This window comes from Ahaetulla prasina, chromosome 2, assembly GCF_028640845.1.
Source record: "Ahaetulla prasina isolate Xishuangbanna chromosome 2, ASM2864084v1, whole genome shotgun sequence".
Classification (NCBI taxonomy): Eukaryota; Metazoa; Chordata; class Lepidosauria; order Squamata; family Colubridae; genus Ahaetulla; species Ahaetulla prasina.
This window is the reverse complement of record NC_080540.1, coordinates 165,367,459-165,383,606: the sequence shown is the minus strand read 5'-3', so window position 1 is coordinate 165,383,606 and position 16,148 is coordinate 165,367,459. Positions and strand designations below refer to the sequence as shown.

The 16,148-nt window shown below is 41.7% G+C and overlaps 1 protein-coding gene across 3 annotated transcripts in view; it reads left to right on the top strand.

Annotated features, from left to right (window-relative positions):
* OS9 (OS9 endoplasmic reticulum lectin) overlaps nucleotides 1–16,148 on the top strand; it is a 43,758-nt gene that overhangs the window by 13,260 nt on the left and 14,350 nt on the right. For 2 of the 3 annotated variants that reach the window (XM_058169826.1, XM_058169825.1), the window contains exons 2-11: nucleotides 1,011–1,187; nucleotides 2,280–2,343; nucleotides 3,406–3,482; nucleotides 4,613–4,711; nucleotides 5,368–5,569; nucleotides 7,041–7,151; nucleotides 8,395–8,510; nucleotides 12,181–12,223; nucleotides 14,400–14,488; nucleotides 15,430–15,669. In XM_058169826.1, coding sequence (XP_058025809.1) covers nucleotides 1,011–1,187; nucleotides 2,280–2,343; nucleotides 3,406–3,482; nucleotides 4,613–4,711; nucleotides 5,368–5,569; nucleotides 7,041–7,151; nucleotides 8,395–8,510; nucleotides 12,181–12,223; nucleotides 14,400–14,488; nucleotides 15,430–15,669 — 1,218 coding nt within the window. The other variant, XM_058169828.1, reaches the window with a different exon arrangement.

Here is a 16,148-nt window from a genome sequence, read left to right as displayed (position 1 = left end):
CTCTATAACTGTCTGGTTCGGTTCTGCAACCCAACAAGAAAAACACAGACTTCAGAGGATAATTAGAACTGCAGAAAAAATAATTGCTACCAACTTGCCTTCCATTGAGGACCTGTATACTGCACGAATCAAGAAGAGAGCCGTGAAAATATTTGCAGATCTCTCGCATCCTGGACATAAACTGTTTCAACTCCTACCCTCAAAACGACGCTATAGAGCACTGCACACCAGAACAACTAGACACAAGAACAGTTTTTTCCCGAAGGCCATCACTCTGCTAAACAAATAATTCCCTCAACACTGTCAGACTATTTACTGAATCTGCACTACTATTAATCGTTTCATAGTTCCCATCACCAATCTCTTTCCACTTATGACTGTATGACTATAACTTGTTGCTGGCAATCCTTATGATTTATATTGATATATTGATCATCAATTGTGTTGTAAATGTTGTACCTTGATGAACGTATCTTTTCTTTTATGTACACTGAGAGCATATGCACCAAGACAAATTCCTTGTGTGTCCAATCACACTTGGCCAATAAAATTCTATTCTATTCTATTCTATTCTAAAAGGGACTGAGAAAGCCCAAATTACAATTAGAAATTAGAATGTGCGGAATGTATTAGGAATGTATAATATATAAATAATAAATATATAAGAATCTAGAAAAGTAAAGCTATTAATATTAGATAATTTAATGTAAATAAAGAAAAGGGGATAAGAAAGAAAATAAAATAATAAATCTGATATGGGGAGAAAGGTATAAAAGCGAAAGAAGTCCACTAAGAATCACTGTTTAGAAATAGGAAATATTTATATAATGTGTGTTTGTCAGATTGTGTAAAATAAAATAAAAAGAGAAAAAAAAGAGAAAGCCCAAATTACAAAATTCCCCTCAAGTCTCATTCTTTCTATGCCCTTGACAGCTGCTACCCTTACCCTCTTGTTATCTGATAGCTAATTCTCATTTCTATCTACCTCCCTTTTTTTTATTTCTCTTTAGAGTAAGGCCACCGATGTAGTAACCATCTCTTCCAAATACAAGCAGAAATATGAGTGCCGACTACCAGCTGCTGCAATGAAGATCCATCAAGACAAAGAGGAGGATCCACAGAGTTATACTGGACTTGGGATCTCAGAACTGCTGAAACCAATGGAAGCGGCTCCGTGCCTTATTAAAGTAACTTTAGGATGGGTTTGAAATTAAGGGGGCATTGGGAGACTTAGGCACAAACAAAAGACTTGGAAAACATTTCCTGAATGGGCTTTGTTAAAGGATCTGCTTTCTCATATTTCTCCTGGAGATTAGTGATAATCTTGATCCCTAATAACACAGAAGACAAGGTCAGTTTAGTAAAAGCTGTCATTATTCTTGATCACATTATAGTAATGTGAAATGCTTTTACAGTTCTTATTTCCTTAATCTCTCCCAAATCTTTGGGAATAAATCTTTGATGTCCCTTTTTTTTTTAATTGATGGATAAATTGACTGCTCAAATGAAAAGTTACTTGGCAAAGGCCACCCATTGAATCTGTGCAGGGACCATACATTTGTTTTCCAATGTCCAAACCCAACAGTAACTGACTTCACACATCATAGAAATTTATGCAGCCTATTTGTCCTTGGTAAGCATGTTGTGGAAATGTGACTCTTGCATCTTATTTAGTAAACAGCTTAATACGAAACTAATCATTTTTTTCCTTTATGCCATATTATTACATCTTTCCCCCACAATCGTTTCTGACTAAGAGATTTGCTTGATATAGACAGAAGCGATCTTTTTGATATTTTCCTGCATCTATAACAATAGTGCCTGGGGGGGAAAAAAAGAGCACTTAGAAAACTTACCAAAAATCATACCATTTAAACAAACTGATGCTGGAATTTACCTATTTTAAGCACTACCCTTACCCATTATTCAGTTGAAGGGTTGAATATGCCAGTTGCATCCTAATGCCAAACTCACTGCCATAACTTCATTTCTCCTATTCCAAGTGGAGCTTGACTTTTTAATTCTAAAAAATTTCCCCAGTGCATTATGTTCACTCTATTTTTTTTTACATGGCCTAGTGTTTTCTAACTGCAGAATTTGGTGATGCTGCTAGTTTAGGATGTTTTTTTCTGAACTTGATTGGGGGCTGAGTGTTATGGGAGTTGAAGTGAAACGATCAAGAAGGCACCAGGTTTCTGACCTTTGTTTGTAGATGAATTCTGATTGAATTCTCATTTCAATCGGTTAATTTGATCTTTACTTTCTCCCTTTTCTCTTAGACTAAAGACTGGTGGACATACGAATTCTGCTACGGGAAACACATCCAGCAATACCACATAGAAGGTACTGATCTTCTCCTCTATTGCATTTGTGGTTGAAGTGAAAGGGAGTATTGATCCAGATCCATAACTAAAATCCATTATTATATATTTTTTGTTATTTTGTTATTTGTTATTGTGCTTTGTTATTAAAATCAGATGTGTGTTTTCAAGGACTTGTCACAAGGCAAGATGTCTCTTAGTCTTAATTGCAGAGGTATTTGATCAAATCCAGGACTCCCTCAGCTTCCTTGAATGAAAATATATGCAGACAATTGTGCCTCCACATACTTGCTAGAATCTTAAAATCTCACTGTACAAGTTTCCATTCTTAGTAAAAACTCACTTTTATAGGAAAATGAAACCTATTGTGAGATATCTGTGTTGTGCCTAAGTTTGGAAAAATGCATTCTGTAATAATCAATTTTAAGCTTCCAGAAATTTTGGGGGGTGGGGAGAGCAACAATTGATCAGGATATTTTTTGGAAGATGCTTGGTGCAGCCTAATAACATCTGTACAACTGATAAGGCCTAATTTGAATGTTTGCCAAATGTTTGGTGGTGGTGGAATTGCGCAGTCTGGTTTTTTTAAAAAAATTTGCATTTATATCCTGCCCTTCTCCGAAGACTCAGGGCGGCTTACACTATGTTAGCAATAGTCTTCATCCTATTTGTATATTTATATACAAAGTCAACTTATTGCCCCCAACAATCTGGGTCCTCATTTTACCTACCTTATAAAGGATGGAAGGCTGAGTCAACCTTGGGCCTGGTGGGACTAGAACCTGCAGTAATTGCAGGCAGCTGCTGTTAATAACAGACTGCATTAGCAGCCTGAGCCACAGAGGCCCTGTTTGGCATGCTTTCTCTTTTTGCAGAAATGAAACTTCACAATTTGTGTTATGTTTCTTAATCGAGAATCTCAGACTTGATTCATACACAAATAGCTAGTGTTTAAGGTACCACAAAACTGTTTTGTTGTTGCAGGCTAACATGCCTATCATTGGACATAGGGTGGGGGAGTCTCTCTTGAGATTCTAGGTTTCCGTTTGCTTACTGACTCTGTAACTCCACTTATATTTTCCAGAATCTGAAGTCAAAGGTGATATTCTTTATCTTGGGTATTACCAGTCTGCATTTGATTGGGACAATGAAACAGCAAAGGTGAGTGTTTCCCAGACCTTTAGCCCCCACCCACCTGGTCTTGATAAGATATTTCTGAGATTAATACTTAGAGCTTTGACAGACTCCTAACGTCAGTATTGGAATTAAGTTAGAACATTTTACTTCACTTTTTCTTAGTTGTCCCTTTCTCTCCCTATCTGCCAATGTTAAGTGCCTTGATACCAAAGATTGATCTACTATAGAGAAGCACAGCATGTCTAGGAGTCATTAAATGCTCTGAATTTCTATTATGTACGTCTCTGAATGAAACAGAAGGTTAAATTCAGGTATTCTAAGTGACCGTTTCCAGCTTAGTGGAAATTTACCGGTTCTGTAAATTTATGAACTTGGTTATGTTCTGTGTAATTAAATTGCACAGAGTTTGTTTTATGGTATCTAAAATAGTATTTTTAAAAATTTTAAATACCTAATTTAAAATTGGTGAAATGTAAGGTGCATTTATAGTTTGATACTAAATTGTGTTGTTTCTATTTTGTAAAAGGCCTTAAGGGTAATGATTTTGGAAGGAGGCCAAGAAATATATAATACAAAATAGAGGAGTGAAATCTCCTGTTGTAGGGAATGGGTTGTGCAGTCCAGATATGTTCTTTGTTTAATTTTTCTTTCCTCTGTGGGACTGCTGGCTAGGAGGGTTATTGGGTTTTTCATTGGCTACTGCCTCATGATAGAGTGAGTTTGGGGCCAGAGGTTTCCTTCACTGAACGATCTGCAACAAAATGGGCTGGGATCTCTTCAGGTCTTGATGTGTTACTCCAAGGATTACCTCAGCATGCCTTCTAACTTGTTGTATCATGAGGAATCCCCAGTAATCCTGTTCTTCCCCTCCCTATCCTCTTCATACTGTTTATTTATTGATAATTACCCTTGCATATATCGGGGGGACCACAAGAAAAATCTCTTGTGTTTTGCTAGAGACAAATTGCAGGAATTCTTGGAGTGTATCCTCTCCCCCACACCCCCAAATAAGTCTGGCTTAAATGGATTTATATTTTACAACTGTGTAGGGGAGGGGGAGGATGCCATTAGTTTGAAGTAAATAACTTCTAAATTATGAACCCAGAAATGTGGTCTTGAGAGTTTTCTGGTTTTGCTTCTCACCCCAACTGCAGGCATCAAAGCAACACAAGTTGAAGCGGTATCACAGTCAGACCTATGTCAATGGATCCAAGTGTAACCTGAATGGGAAGCCCAGGGAGACCGAAGTCAGGGTAACAAGAAAGGGACCTCGGGGTGCGGAATTGGGCAGAAAGCTATGGGAGAAGAAGGCTATTGATATTGTCAGAGCAATATCCCTTCTTACATAGGTATATATCAGTGTCTGTAGGGCAGACTTGAGAAAGTCTTGCTTGCTTGCTTGCTTGCTTGACTGAATGACTTATTTTTGTTCTGTGGTAGCCTTACTTTTCTTCTCAGAGCCCTTCTTTCATTTGTAGTTCTGCATTTTAGGGGGGGGGGGAAGAACTTAACAGGCCACTAAACTAGTGGTTGATCTAGGCTGAAATTCTAACAAGCACAGAATCTCTTTTGGAAGGATTTCAGTTCTTTGCTTGCTCTTTTCAAAACGAGACAATCCAACTGCTCTTCCCTTTGCTTCCCTTTTCCCCAATTCATGAAAGCAATCTCGGGATAGCTTTCATGTTACAGCTCCAAGAAGATGCAAACTTTAAGAGTCCAAAATAGATTCCGGGGCATTTTCAGTTTAAAGAGTTTCCGGGAGAAGGATGGGAAATGTTGATGCTTGAACCCCTACAGAAATGCTGCCTGTGAGAGTCGCATAGAATAGAGGACAGGTGTCTACAGGGTCCCAATGGGTTGAACTTTCATAAGATAGCATCATTGGGTTTTTTCCTTACCTTGATTCCAGTTTTTGTGTGAGGAAGGTTCGGGAGACTACATTGCCCGTGTTGATGAGCCCCAGTCCTGTACCTATGTGCTGACGATCCATACCACCCGCATCTGCCACCACCCATTTCTGCGGCCGCCATCCACAGCCACCCCTCAGTCCATCCGTTGTCACCCAGCCCTCAGCCCTGCTGAGTACGTGGAATATGTCAAGGCCCAAGTATGTAAGTATACCCTGTCAGTAAAAAGTGAGAAGGCCGTTCCACACTTCCCTTAGTGAGGGTAAAAACTCAAGTCCTCATATATTGTTGGAAATTGTTCCCAAATTCAATGTCAAAAGGTGACTGTAGAAGCTTTTTGTACAGTCATATGCTGGCTTAGATCATCTTTTTTCTTATTTTTGATAGTTACGTAGGATAGGTGCAGGATTTGGTAGATTCTGCTCCCTACATCCTCCCATATCCCTATATCTAAATTGGAATATAGACCATTCCAATTCATTACACTCAGGTTGAAAGTGGGGGGGAAGGATTGTCTTTCTGTCCCATTTTCTATGGATGACAGGACGGAGTGATGAGGCCAATATAGGGAAGCGAGAGCAGGTTACAAATTTTCTCTGAGCCATGAAGTCATTGAATGATTCCGTTTTGGAGATTGATTTAGTGTAACTATTACGTTAGGTTCATGTTTGTGAGATTTGCTTAGTAGTGGTGGGGGAATGTATTTATATTTCCCGTTAGAGGGAAACACGAGGTACAATAAGGTCCTGCACCCACATGACATTTAAGAGAAAGAATTAATAGAACTGCAAGGCATGGGATATCCATACTGCTTAGATATATTGAATGGCGACCTTGTGCAAGCAGGGCAAATAGTCTATAGGTCTGAGGACCATGGGGTGGGGTGATATCAGTGATTGCCCATTTGAAAGGTCCCTCAGCCACTGCTGCTGTTCTCAGCTTTCCTTTAGTTCTGATTACCGTATTTTTCAGAGTATAAGACACACCTTTTTCCCCCCAAAAAGAAGGTGAAAATCTGGGTGCGTCTTATATTCTGAATGTAGCCCCACCCAGCTTCTCAAACAGAGGTTTCAGAGGCTGAAAAAAGCATCAGAAATGGAGCTTCAGAAAAAAAGCTCCAAACGGAGCTTCACAGAGTATGAAAAAAAGCCCCAAACAGAACTTCAAGGAGCTTAGGAAAAAAGCTCCAAACGAAGCTTCGGGAAAAAAGCCCCCAAATAGAGCTTCAGGGGCTTTTTTTCTGAAATTCTGTTTCGGAGGCTTTCAGAGGCAGAAAACAGTTTTTTCTGAAATGGAGTTTCAGAGGCAGAAAAAAAAGCAAAAAGAAGCAAGGCACAGAGCTCACAATCAAGGAACCTCTTGCTAAAATTCACCTCTGGGAACAGCTGATTGGGGGTATTCCAGGAGGGCATCTACCTGCCAATCAGCTTTTTTCTTATTTTCCTCCCCAAAAACTAAGGTGCGTCTTATACTCCGATGCATCTTATACTGCAAAAAAATACAGTAGATTGTAAAAAGTAAAGCTACACCCAGTGCAATATTTGCAACAAAGAATCTACTAGTAATTTCTTTGGAGAAAAAAGCTTGATGTTATGATGATGACCTGTTCAGTGATCGAATATCTTCATGGGAGGGTAGAGTTTTATAGAGTATCTAATGTCTTAAATTGCTGCAGCTGATACCAAGCGCAAAGTGGAGGAAATTTCTGAAGAGCTGAAGACTCTAGACACACAGCTGTGGACTGAGCAAGATACCAGCACTGCTACTCAAGATTCCAATGAGAATGGTAAGCTACTGTTGGTTACCTTTCCCTAATTTGGGGCCTTCAAAGTTCTCATCAACCCAAGCACGGCCAGTGTGATGTTACTGAGACTATCTGAAGGGCACTAGATTGGGAAACGCTAAATCACACTCCTAAAAGTATCACTGAAATTAGTTAACATAGATGGTTTTCAGTGCCAAATTCCATCAAGAATGGCAACAACTTGTACATGTAGGCAGAAAGAGAAGAGAGAATGGACAAAAATATCAACCTCCTAAACCAGGGGTGTCAAATTTGATTTCATTGAGGGCTGCATCAGGGTTGTGTTTGACCTTGGGGGGCCACAGTGAGTGTGGCCAGGGTGGGCATGGCCAGCTCAACGTCACTTGTGTCGGGGGAGCCTGTGGTGGCCTGAGCGCTCTGCCAAAGAAAACAAACTCCCGAGCTTCGCTTTCAGCTGCAACGGCCTTCCGCAACCCTCTGCCAGCGAAAACGGCGCTCGGGAGGACCGCGTGTGGCCCTCTCAAGCTCCATTTTAGGTTGCGATGGTTTTCTGCAACCCTCCACCCACAGCCCTCCCAAACTCTGTTTTCACCCCTGTCCTAAACAGATGCACAATGGAGTAATTTATTTTTATTTCAAAGGGTTTCCCAAAGAAACCCTTAAAGAACAGAATGATTTCCGTAGTCCTTAAGACTCTCTGGATGTAGGAGAGAGAAATAGGGGATCTACTTGGTTGCCTTCTTCATTGTATGTGAACAATACCAAGTGCTCTGAAGGAACAGGATAGGTGGCTTCACAGGGCTAAGTGAATAATACAATAGAAATTCTTAAAAGCAGCAGTAGGTAAATATAACATACCTACCCATTAAAATCAATTAAATAATAAAGACAGTATTTGAACTATAGATCTTACGATGATACCAGTCAGTAAAACAGATCAGCGTAAGGTTTTGAAGTACTAAATTGTAAAAAAAAAATCCACTATTTTTATAATCACTAAATCTCAAAAGCTTGGGAGAAATAGCCTGGATTTATCTTGGTATTGAAATAAAACTCAGGTATGTATCTGATTTTTTGGAAGAATTTAAGTCCATAACCAAAGTGACTCGCAGAGTATCTCTCTTACTCTTTAATGCTTTTTTAGAAATTCTCCACATGCTGTCATCTTGATTCACAAATGCCTGGTCCAAGGGCATTATAGATATGTTTAGCTTGGATGTTTCCTTCTCACTTAATGCCCTGTGCTTTTTGCTTCTTTGATCAGTGGCCCCGGCCCCTTCTCCTCCTCTTGAGAGTGAACCTGGGGATGAATCTGAGTTCTGGGAGAGAATGGTGTTGCACAGAGAAGGGAAAGCAGCTCAGACTCCAGACCAAACAAAGGTAACTTCCTATCACCATATTCCAACTTCAGTTATTCCAAAGCCGGTGATGTTAAACATGGATTCCTATCTCAAAACTGCGCATGCTACCTTTTGGACCATGAGGTTTTCTTTTTGCTGGAGGAAGATGATCCCGCCTTTTATTTTGTACATCTTTCTCCTGGCATCTGATTTAGTTTATGCTCGATGATCTATTTTCATTTAATTTGGCATGCCTAGGTATCCTGCCTTTTTTAGTCTATTTTCTAAGGTTTGAATGTACTTATACTTTATAGTTACACTTACTGTAAATATAGCAGAAGGTAGCTTAAAATTAGTGTAAAAACTTCCTAAAACGTTATATTTAAGCATCATTAAACATTTCCTGATAGTTAGAACAATTGATCAGTGGAACAATTTGCTTCCAGATGTTGTTGATGCTGCAATACTAGAGGTTTTTAAGAAGAAATTGGACAGCCATTTGTATGAAATGATACAGGGAAGTGATGGCTAATCTTTTACGTCACCACGTGTCAGCCTGTGTGCCGGAAATGGCACACAAAACCATCCACCTGGATCGCACGGGCTTACTGGCCATCAAGCACGCGGGAGTGCCGAAACCCGGAAGAGCAGCGTTCCATCGCTCATGCATGAGCCAGCACTCAAAGTTCCCGTCATGGACGCACGCCCGACGAACAGCTGGCCGTCACACATGCGTGCAACATAATCTTGGACGTTCAGGTTCTGGTTCGCGCATGGGCGATAGAATGCTGTTCTTTCAGATTTTGGCAATCCTGCGCACGAAACCCAGCTGACCGGTGCACGTGTATGCATAGGAACGTGGTCGAGGAGCCAGCGAGGCCGCACATCCCTTGCAGGATAGTTCTGCGTGCCGCTTCCGGAACGTGTTCCATAGGTTCGCCAAGACAGATATAGAGTTTCTTGCTTGAGCAGGAGATTGGACTAGTAAACCTCCAGGGTTCCTTCCAACTCTATTATTCTGTTAAAGCTACTGAAAGCAGCAGAGACTAAAAATACCACAACTAAAATTATTTAAAATGCCACCAGCAGTAGAAGTGCAAGAAATTAAAAGGAGAACTGAAAGACCGTTCATGCTGAAAAAAATAACAGCACGCACATCAGGCAAATGTCTCTAGGGAAATAGGTGGGCACAAATTTAATTATAAGAGGGCTTCCTGAGGGCTTCTGTTCTGTCTCCATCCTCACTTTGGAGTAACGAACTGGCCTACAGCCAGTGTTTACACGGCTCCTATCAGTCCTGGCCGAGAAAACGCAGCTGCCTGCTAAAAAGTTCAAACAGATTAAGACTTCAGCTCATTTCGACACGGTTCAGCTAATTTGCTTCCCGTAGAAGTGAGAGCAGTCCCAAAGCTCCTTATATATCCTGTGGGGTGGGGTCCTACCCCACCCTTCCCTTTGATGACGCCGCCTCTCTGATCTTCTGAAGCGCGGGTCGTCCAGGCTTGATTAGTATGGTTATCAGCTGCATCTGTAGGCGTAGCCTGAGGAAGGGAGGAATCAGGGGATGTCGGCCTCATTACGTCCTCCAACTGGCCTGGTTCTGGCTCCTGGAGCCGGGCCAAAGGAATTGGTGCTCCTGAGGTAAGCCTTACTGGCCCTTCCCCCTCATTCTCAGAGTCACTTTCGGGCATGAGGCCAGGTTCGGGGGCTGGAGCCACAACAGCTTCCTATAAAGTGCAGTTAAACTTTTAAAGCTTGTCACATTTGAACAGAGAAGGGAATTCCATAATCTAGGTGGTGTAAAAACCTTTTTTGTTGTTACTTGGCAGTTTTTATTTTAAAAAAGAGAAGGCCAAAGATACATCCTTTGAAGATTAGATGGGTTTCTGTGGTTAAATATCATTCTGTATGACCATCCCATTAAGAGCAGCCTTAGTTAAAGAAAAGTCCAAAAAAAGTAGAAGTTCCTGATGTCCCAAGGGTGCTTTTTCAGGAGGCAACTGGACTTTCTTGGTTTTCCTTTTGAAGAGGTTTCACTTCTCATCCAAGAAGCTTCTTCAGCTTTGACAGGGTAGTGGGGAATGGAAGGATTTATATTCCTTGCAGACAGCTGGTAATCTGCATCCTTTTAGAGCTGGGCTTCCCAACCTTTTCTATTCCCTGCACCCCTAGAACGCTTCTGATATATTCTTGCACCCTTACAAAAGTAAATAATTGTATGCATATAATTATGCATATACATTATAATTTTGAAACTTCTAAACTCAAGGTTTTGCACCCCCTGGAATATCGTCTCACAACCCCAGGGGATGTGAGCACCCCAGTTGGAACCCCGGTTTTAGACGGTCATTGAAAAGAGTAGGAGCACTACTCAGGTGACCCTAAGGACACAGATAAACCCCCAAGTGCTTCAACAACCCTCCAAAAACAGGGGTGTCAAACTTGTGGCATCACGGCAGCATCACGTGACGTATCACAACTTTTTCCCCCTTCGCTAAACCGGGCATGGGTGTGGCCATTGCATGATGCATCCGGGCAGTGGGCTGCAAGTTTGACAACCCTGCTCTAAAAGGATGCAGATAACTAACTGTCTGCAAGGAATATAAATCCTTCCATTCCCCACTATCCTGTCAGAGCTGAAGAAGCTTCTTGGATGAGAAGCAAAACGTCTTCAAAAGAAAAAACAAGAAAGTCCAGTTGCCTACTGAAAAAGCACCTTTGGGACAACCATGACCTGGATGACTGAGAATCTCTACAGACTTTTAGAGGTTCCTGGACTAATAATAGTGCCGTTAGGAATTAAACACAATGGTACACACATAGAACAGCCTCAACATTTATGGGGAAAAAACCAGTATGTTGAATTGAGTATATCATCTGGGGATGGAAGAATTATCCAGATCAGAAATCCACTGGGCAGAATGTATGGCAAAGCTCAAAGATGTACCACTTGGAAATCCTGCCCTGTTCATTTCTGAAGCAGTGTGTTGTGGCCTGTCGGCCACTAGCCCCTCCAGCAGCCGAATCAGAGGAGGAGGCGTGGGAGTCGGGCAACACCAAGGCAACCTGAGAGCCCCAAGGGGGAAGAGGGAATGGGGCTGTCAGAGAGAGAGACAGAGGCGGAGCCTGGGCTGCCCATCAGCCCTCAGATGGAGAGTCAACAGCCCCTAGGTCTGGAGGTGGCTGATGAGGAAGAGGAGGAACAGCTGGGTCCAGTGCCTGACGCACGGCTGCGCAGAAGGCAGAGGAGAGGAGAGCAGTGGAAATCTGTGGGCTGATCCTTGGGACAGAAGAGCCACAACTGCTAACAAAGTCCCACCCTAGCTCTGGGGGTAAAAGGCAGGGGGTGGAGATGAATAGATGTGGCAGACAACTACCATGTTTCCCTGAAAATAAGACCTTGTCTTATATATATTTTTTAACCCTGAAATAAGCGCTTGGCCTTATTGCCATGCACTCAAAAGCCCGATTGGGCTTATTATCAGGGGATGTCTTACAGTATTTTGGGGGAAACAGGGTATTTATCTCCCTGCCAGACGGACTTATTAGCCGGCTGTGAGAGAGTAACTTTTTGCCGGGGCTGCTGGGACTCTTAATAAAGGATGTTAACTACAGATGTTTTGTTGTGTTTGGGGGGGCTGGGTCAGAACACAGTGTTTTTAATGTGGAGTGCTTAAAATGAAACCATTCGTTTTTTCTCCTTTTTGTAGGAGGAAGAACTAGGGATGAAGACAGCAGACAGTCGCCTAGCAGGTAAATGTAAAGTGCTTTGTGGATGGATCTAGAGAGAGTTGTGTGAATGGATGCCATGGGTGTGAGATCAGCCAAGAGAACATTTGGGACTTCAGTGTATCCTCTCTGTTTCTCAACAGGGACTGACCCTCAGGCTTCCCAATTAGCTTTCAGCACTGACAATACAGTAATCATATAGGACATTTATGTCTTTAATTACCTCTGTGGTAATTAAACTGCCCATTCAACAGCAACACTGACTCTTGATCTCCCCCCCCCCCGGTATTTTAATTGTTAAAATAGTAAAATATAAAGGAAAAAGAAAGCTATATTTAGATAGATAATGAAATGACTCAAGGAGAAGCAATTAGAATTAGAATTCTTTATTGGCCAAGTGTGATTAGACCAGATGTGGGTTTCAGCAGGTTCTAACCAGTTCTGAGAACTGATAGTGGAAATTTTGACTAGTTTGGAGAACCGGTAGTAAAATTTTTGACGCCCCCCCCCCATCTATTCTGTGCTTCCTGAGTCCCAGCTGATCGGGAGGAAATAGGGATTTTGCAGTAACCTTCTTCTGGAGTGGGGAGGGAATGGAGATTTTGCAGTGTCCTTCACCCATAGTGGGGAGGGAATGGAGATATCACAGTATCCTTCCCCTGCCATGCCCACCAAGTCACACCCACAGAACCGGTAGTAAACATTTTTGAAACCCACCACTGGATTAGACACATGAGGAATTTTTCTCCAGTGCATAACTATTAAGCATAATTAAAAACATGATGGGAAAACTCTCATTCTCCGCTTCCTTTTCAGTTGTTTCCGCAGCTGCTGACCACAACTTTGACATTTATACTTTTAATTGAACATTGAAGATTATTCTAATATCTATTGAAGTCTTTTCATTTGTTATTTTTGTTTTACTGGGCTCATAATTTATGTTTTAAAAGCCATGTTCCAAATGTTTAAATTTACTCTGCTGTGCAAATGTGTTAGTACAGAAGGGAACTATCCTTGCTTACATTGAGTTACATTTTTGTCAGGGCTGCGTAATTTCTCATTTTGATCTTCCAATCCGGTATCGATGGTAAAGTTTCTCTTTTCCAGCGTAATGCCAAATTTGTTCTTGCAACTATCAGCATCTATCTTAGTGAATTGTGACTGTTCATTTATGTTTTCTGAGATTATGCTCAATAGACAGATTGTGATTTCAGTTAAAAATTTATCTTTCGAACTTTGTGACTCTTGTGATTATTTCTTCCCAATATTTTGGGTTCTTTTTACATAACCACCGCATACATCAAAATGTTCTCTTTTTTGTCATACAATTTCCAGGATTTTTTGCTATAACGTTTGTCTATGTTGGAAATTATTAGCAGATCAATGTGTCATCTGTAAAAATGTTCTCTTAATCTTTGATAAAAGTAAAACAACTTGCTGCAGTAAAACTGGCACACGCTGGGCTTGGCTTTGGTATACTGTAAAGCTATAACATTTTGTGCTCATGTTCCATTTTCCCAGCTCAAGGAAGTTGGGACCAAGAAGGGAAGTGTTTCCTTCGCTTTTTAATTGACTGCATTTTGCTGCTATAGTTTGTCCATTATATATTTTGTTTGATCTACCATGATATGTGAGCTCCACCTCTTCACAGTTTAATTGAGCAAACCATGGTTTAAAATACTGGTTTAATGTTACGGGTAAATGAAATCTTTCTGCATTTCTGTTTGGCGGTAACGTTTTTGTCATTAAACCTAAGTTACCGAAAATGAAATGAAAGCTTCCAATCACTGCTTCATGTTGGCTGGAAAAAAAATAAAGAGAAAGGCAATATATGAACTCCTGTCTCAACAGCATAGTATGTTTTATTTTAGGAATAGGAAACCATGAGGCAACTAGAACATGCAGAGTGACAATTGCACCACATTTCTTTGCATAAAGGAAGCCAGTGGAGGCACCTGGTTAGCAGATGTAAACTCTACCCGGTGCAGTGAAGGAAGCCTAATGAAAATGTGGGGCTTCCAACTCTTTTCAGACACAGAATAAATTATGCAAATTGATACATCCAAATTTGCATAGAGTTGATACAGGTCACAGGACAGAACATCACTAGATGCTGAGTACATATTCTGAAGATTATCTGACTTCCTGCGGTTATCTGGCCTCCAAATAAATTGAATTCATTTTGCCTGTATTTTTCCAGATTTTAAGAAAAAGATACATTTCAAAGTTATTCGAAACCCTGGGGACTTGGTGCAGTTTATTCAGGAGATGAAGGCGAATGCCCGGAAGGTGAGGCTTTTTAGTCGGACTTCCTAAACTGACTCAAGTTTACTATATGACAAAAGCATCTCTTTTGCCCCTGTAGCTACACTGAGCAATCTTTCCATTCTTGGTGCTCTGCTGATGTGTTGGATTTTAATTTCTACAAGTTCCAATCAGTATGATACCAGCTATCCATAGATTCACACCAAGGGTGGGCTTCAAAATTTTTAGCAAGGGGTTCTCTGCCTGGTTGCTGGGTGGGCATGGGCATGGTGGTAGTTGGCCTCCTGCACCATGGTGCGGGGGGGAGGCGTTTTGCCCTCCCCGGGCTCTGGAGGCTTTCTTCGAGCCTCCGGGAGGGCGAAAATGCCCTCTCCAGGCTCTGGAGGCCTGAAACGGGCCTGTTTCTAGCCTTCCCAAACTTCCCGTAGGCTCGTTTTTTGCCCTCACAAGCCTCCACACGTATCCTGCACTTATCTGCATCCAAAACGGGCTGCATGGGGACTCCTGGGAGTGGCAGGGTGGGGTTAGCGGGGCCAGCCAGGAGTGGGATTTGGGGGTTCTCCGAACTGCACAGAATCTTAGCTAGAGGTTCTCCCAAACCCCCAGCAGCTCACCCCTGATTCACACTCACACCAATGCACATAGAAAGGGGGAGGGGGAATTTGCAATATTTTTGTAAAGCGTTACCTGTGGTAAGATGGGTGGCCAAAAAACATTAATAGATAAATAAATATTTTTTGATTGACCTTGTTTCCTCAGAGCAGCTGATTTATATGCCCAAAGTCCTTTCTGAATGTTCTCACCAATGCCTGCAAGCCCTTTTTTTCCCCTGCTTGTAGCTTTAAAAAGCATTCTACCTCTTATCTATAGCTCGCAGTCAGACTGGGTGGGTTGACAAAATGCTGTCTCTTCCCCCCCCTCCCCCCCCCGTTGACAGTTTCTGAACTCCCCCCATGTCTCTTTAGGACAAAGAGAAGGCTGATGAATCTGAAGACGTGGTGCAAGAAAACTCACCCCAAATTAAGGCAGACCCAGAAACGGGATATCCTGAAGAAAGAGCTCTGGAGAATGAAGAAGAAGAAGATCTGATAGGGAAATTTGAGAAGGAATTGGAAGACATTTTGCTACCTAAGTCTGAAATGGCCAAGCTGAAGGAAGAAGTGAAAACCGAAATGGAGAAGGAGTTTGACAACATCATTGATGAGGTCAGGATCCCTTGGATAAGCTCCATTTTTCAGTCCGACCTTCTGATCTCTCCCTCCCAAAAAAGCGATGGGGCCATTACTGATTATTCCCTAGCCTTGCCTGATGGAAGAGAATAGACTAGAAAATGAAATCCTAGATTGGACAGGAGAGAGGAAAAGATTGGAGAGGAAAGGCAAAAAGATTCTATAAAATAATGAATGAATTCAAGGTTGGTCCAGTAACATGCTCCTTTCACGTTGCAAGCTTCCCAGACCTTGCCTGAGGGAGAAGAGTAGGTCCCGTTCTTTCTCTTCCTTTCTGTTTGTTTGCTAGTTTTCCTCTAATTCTGGGGGGCGGGGGGGGAGATGAGTACCTACTCAGTTGAGATTGGCTGATGGCATGATTTTCAACCCTGACTGCAGAGGATTTTAAAATATTACGATGAGAACTGCACACAAAAAGCCTCACTGCCCCTATTATCTCTCTTCAATATATTAAG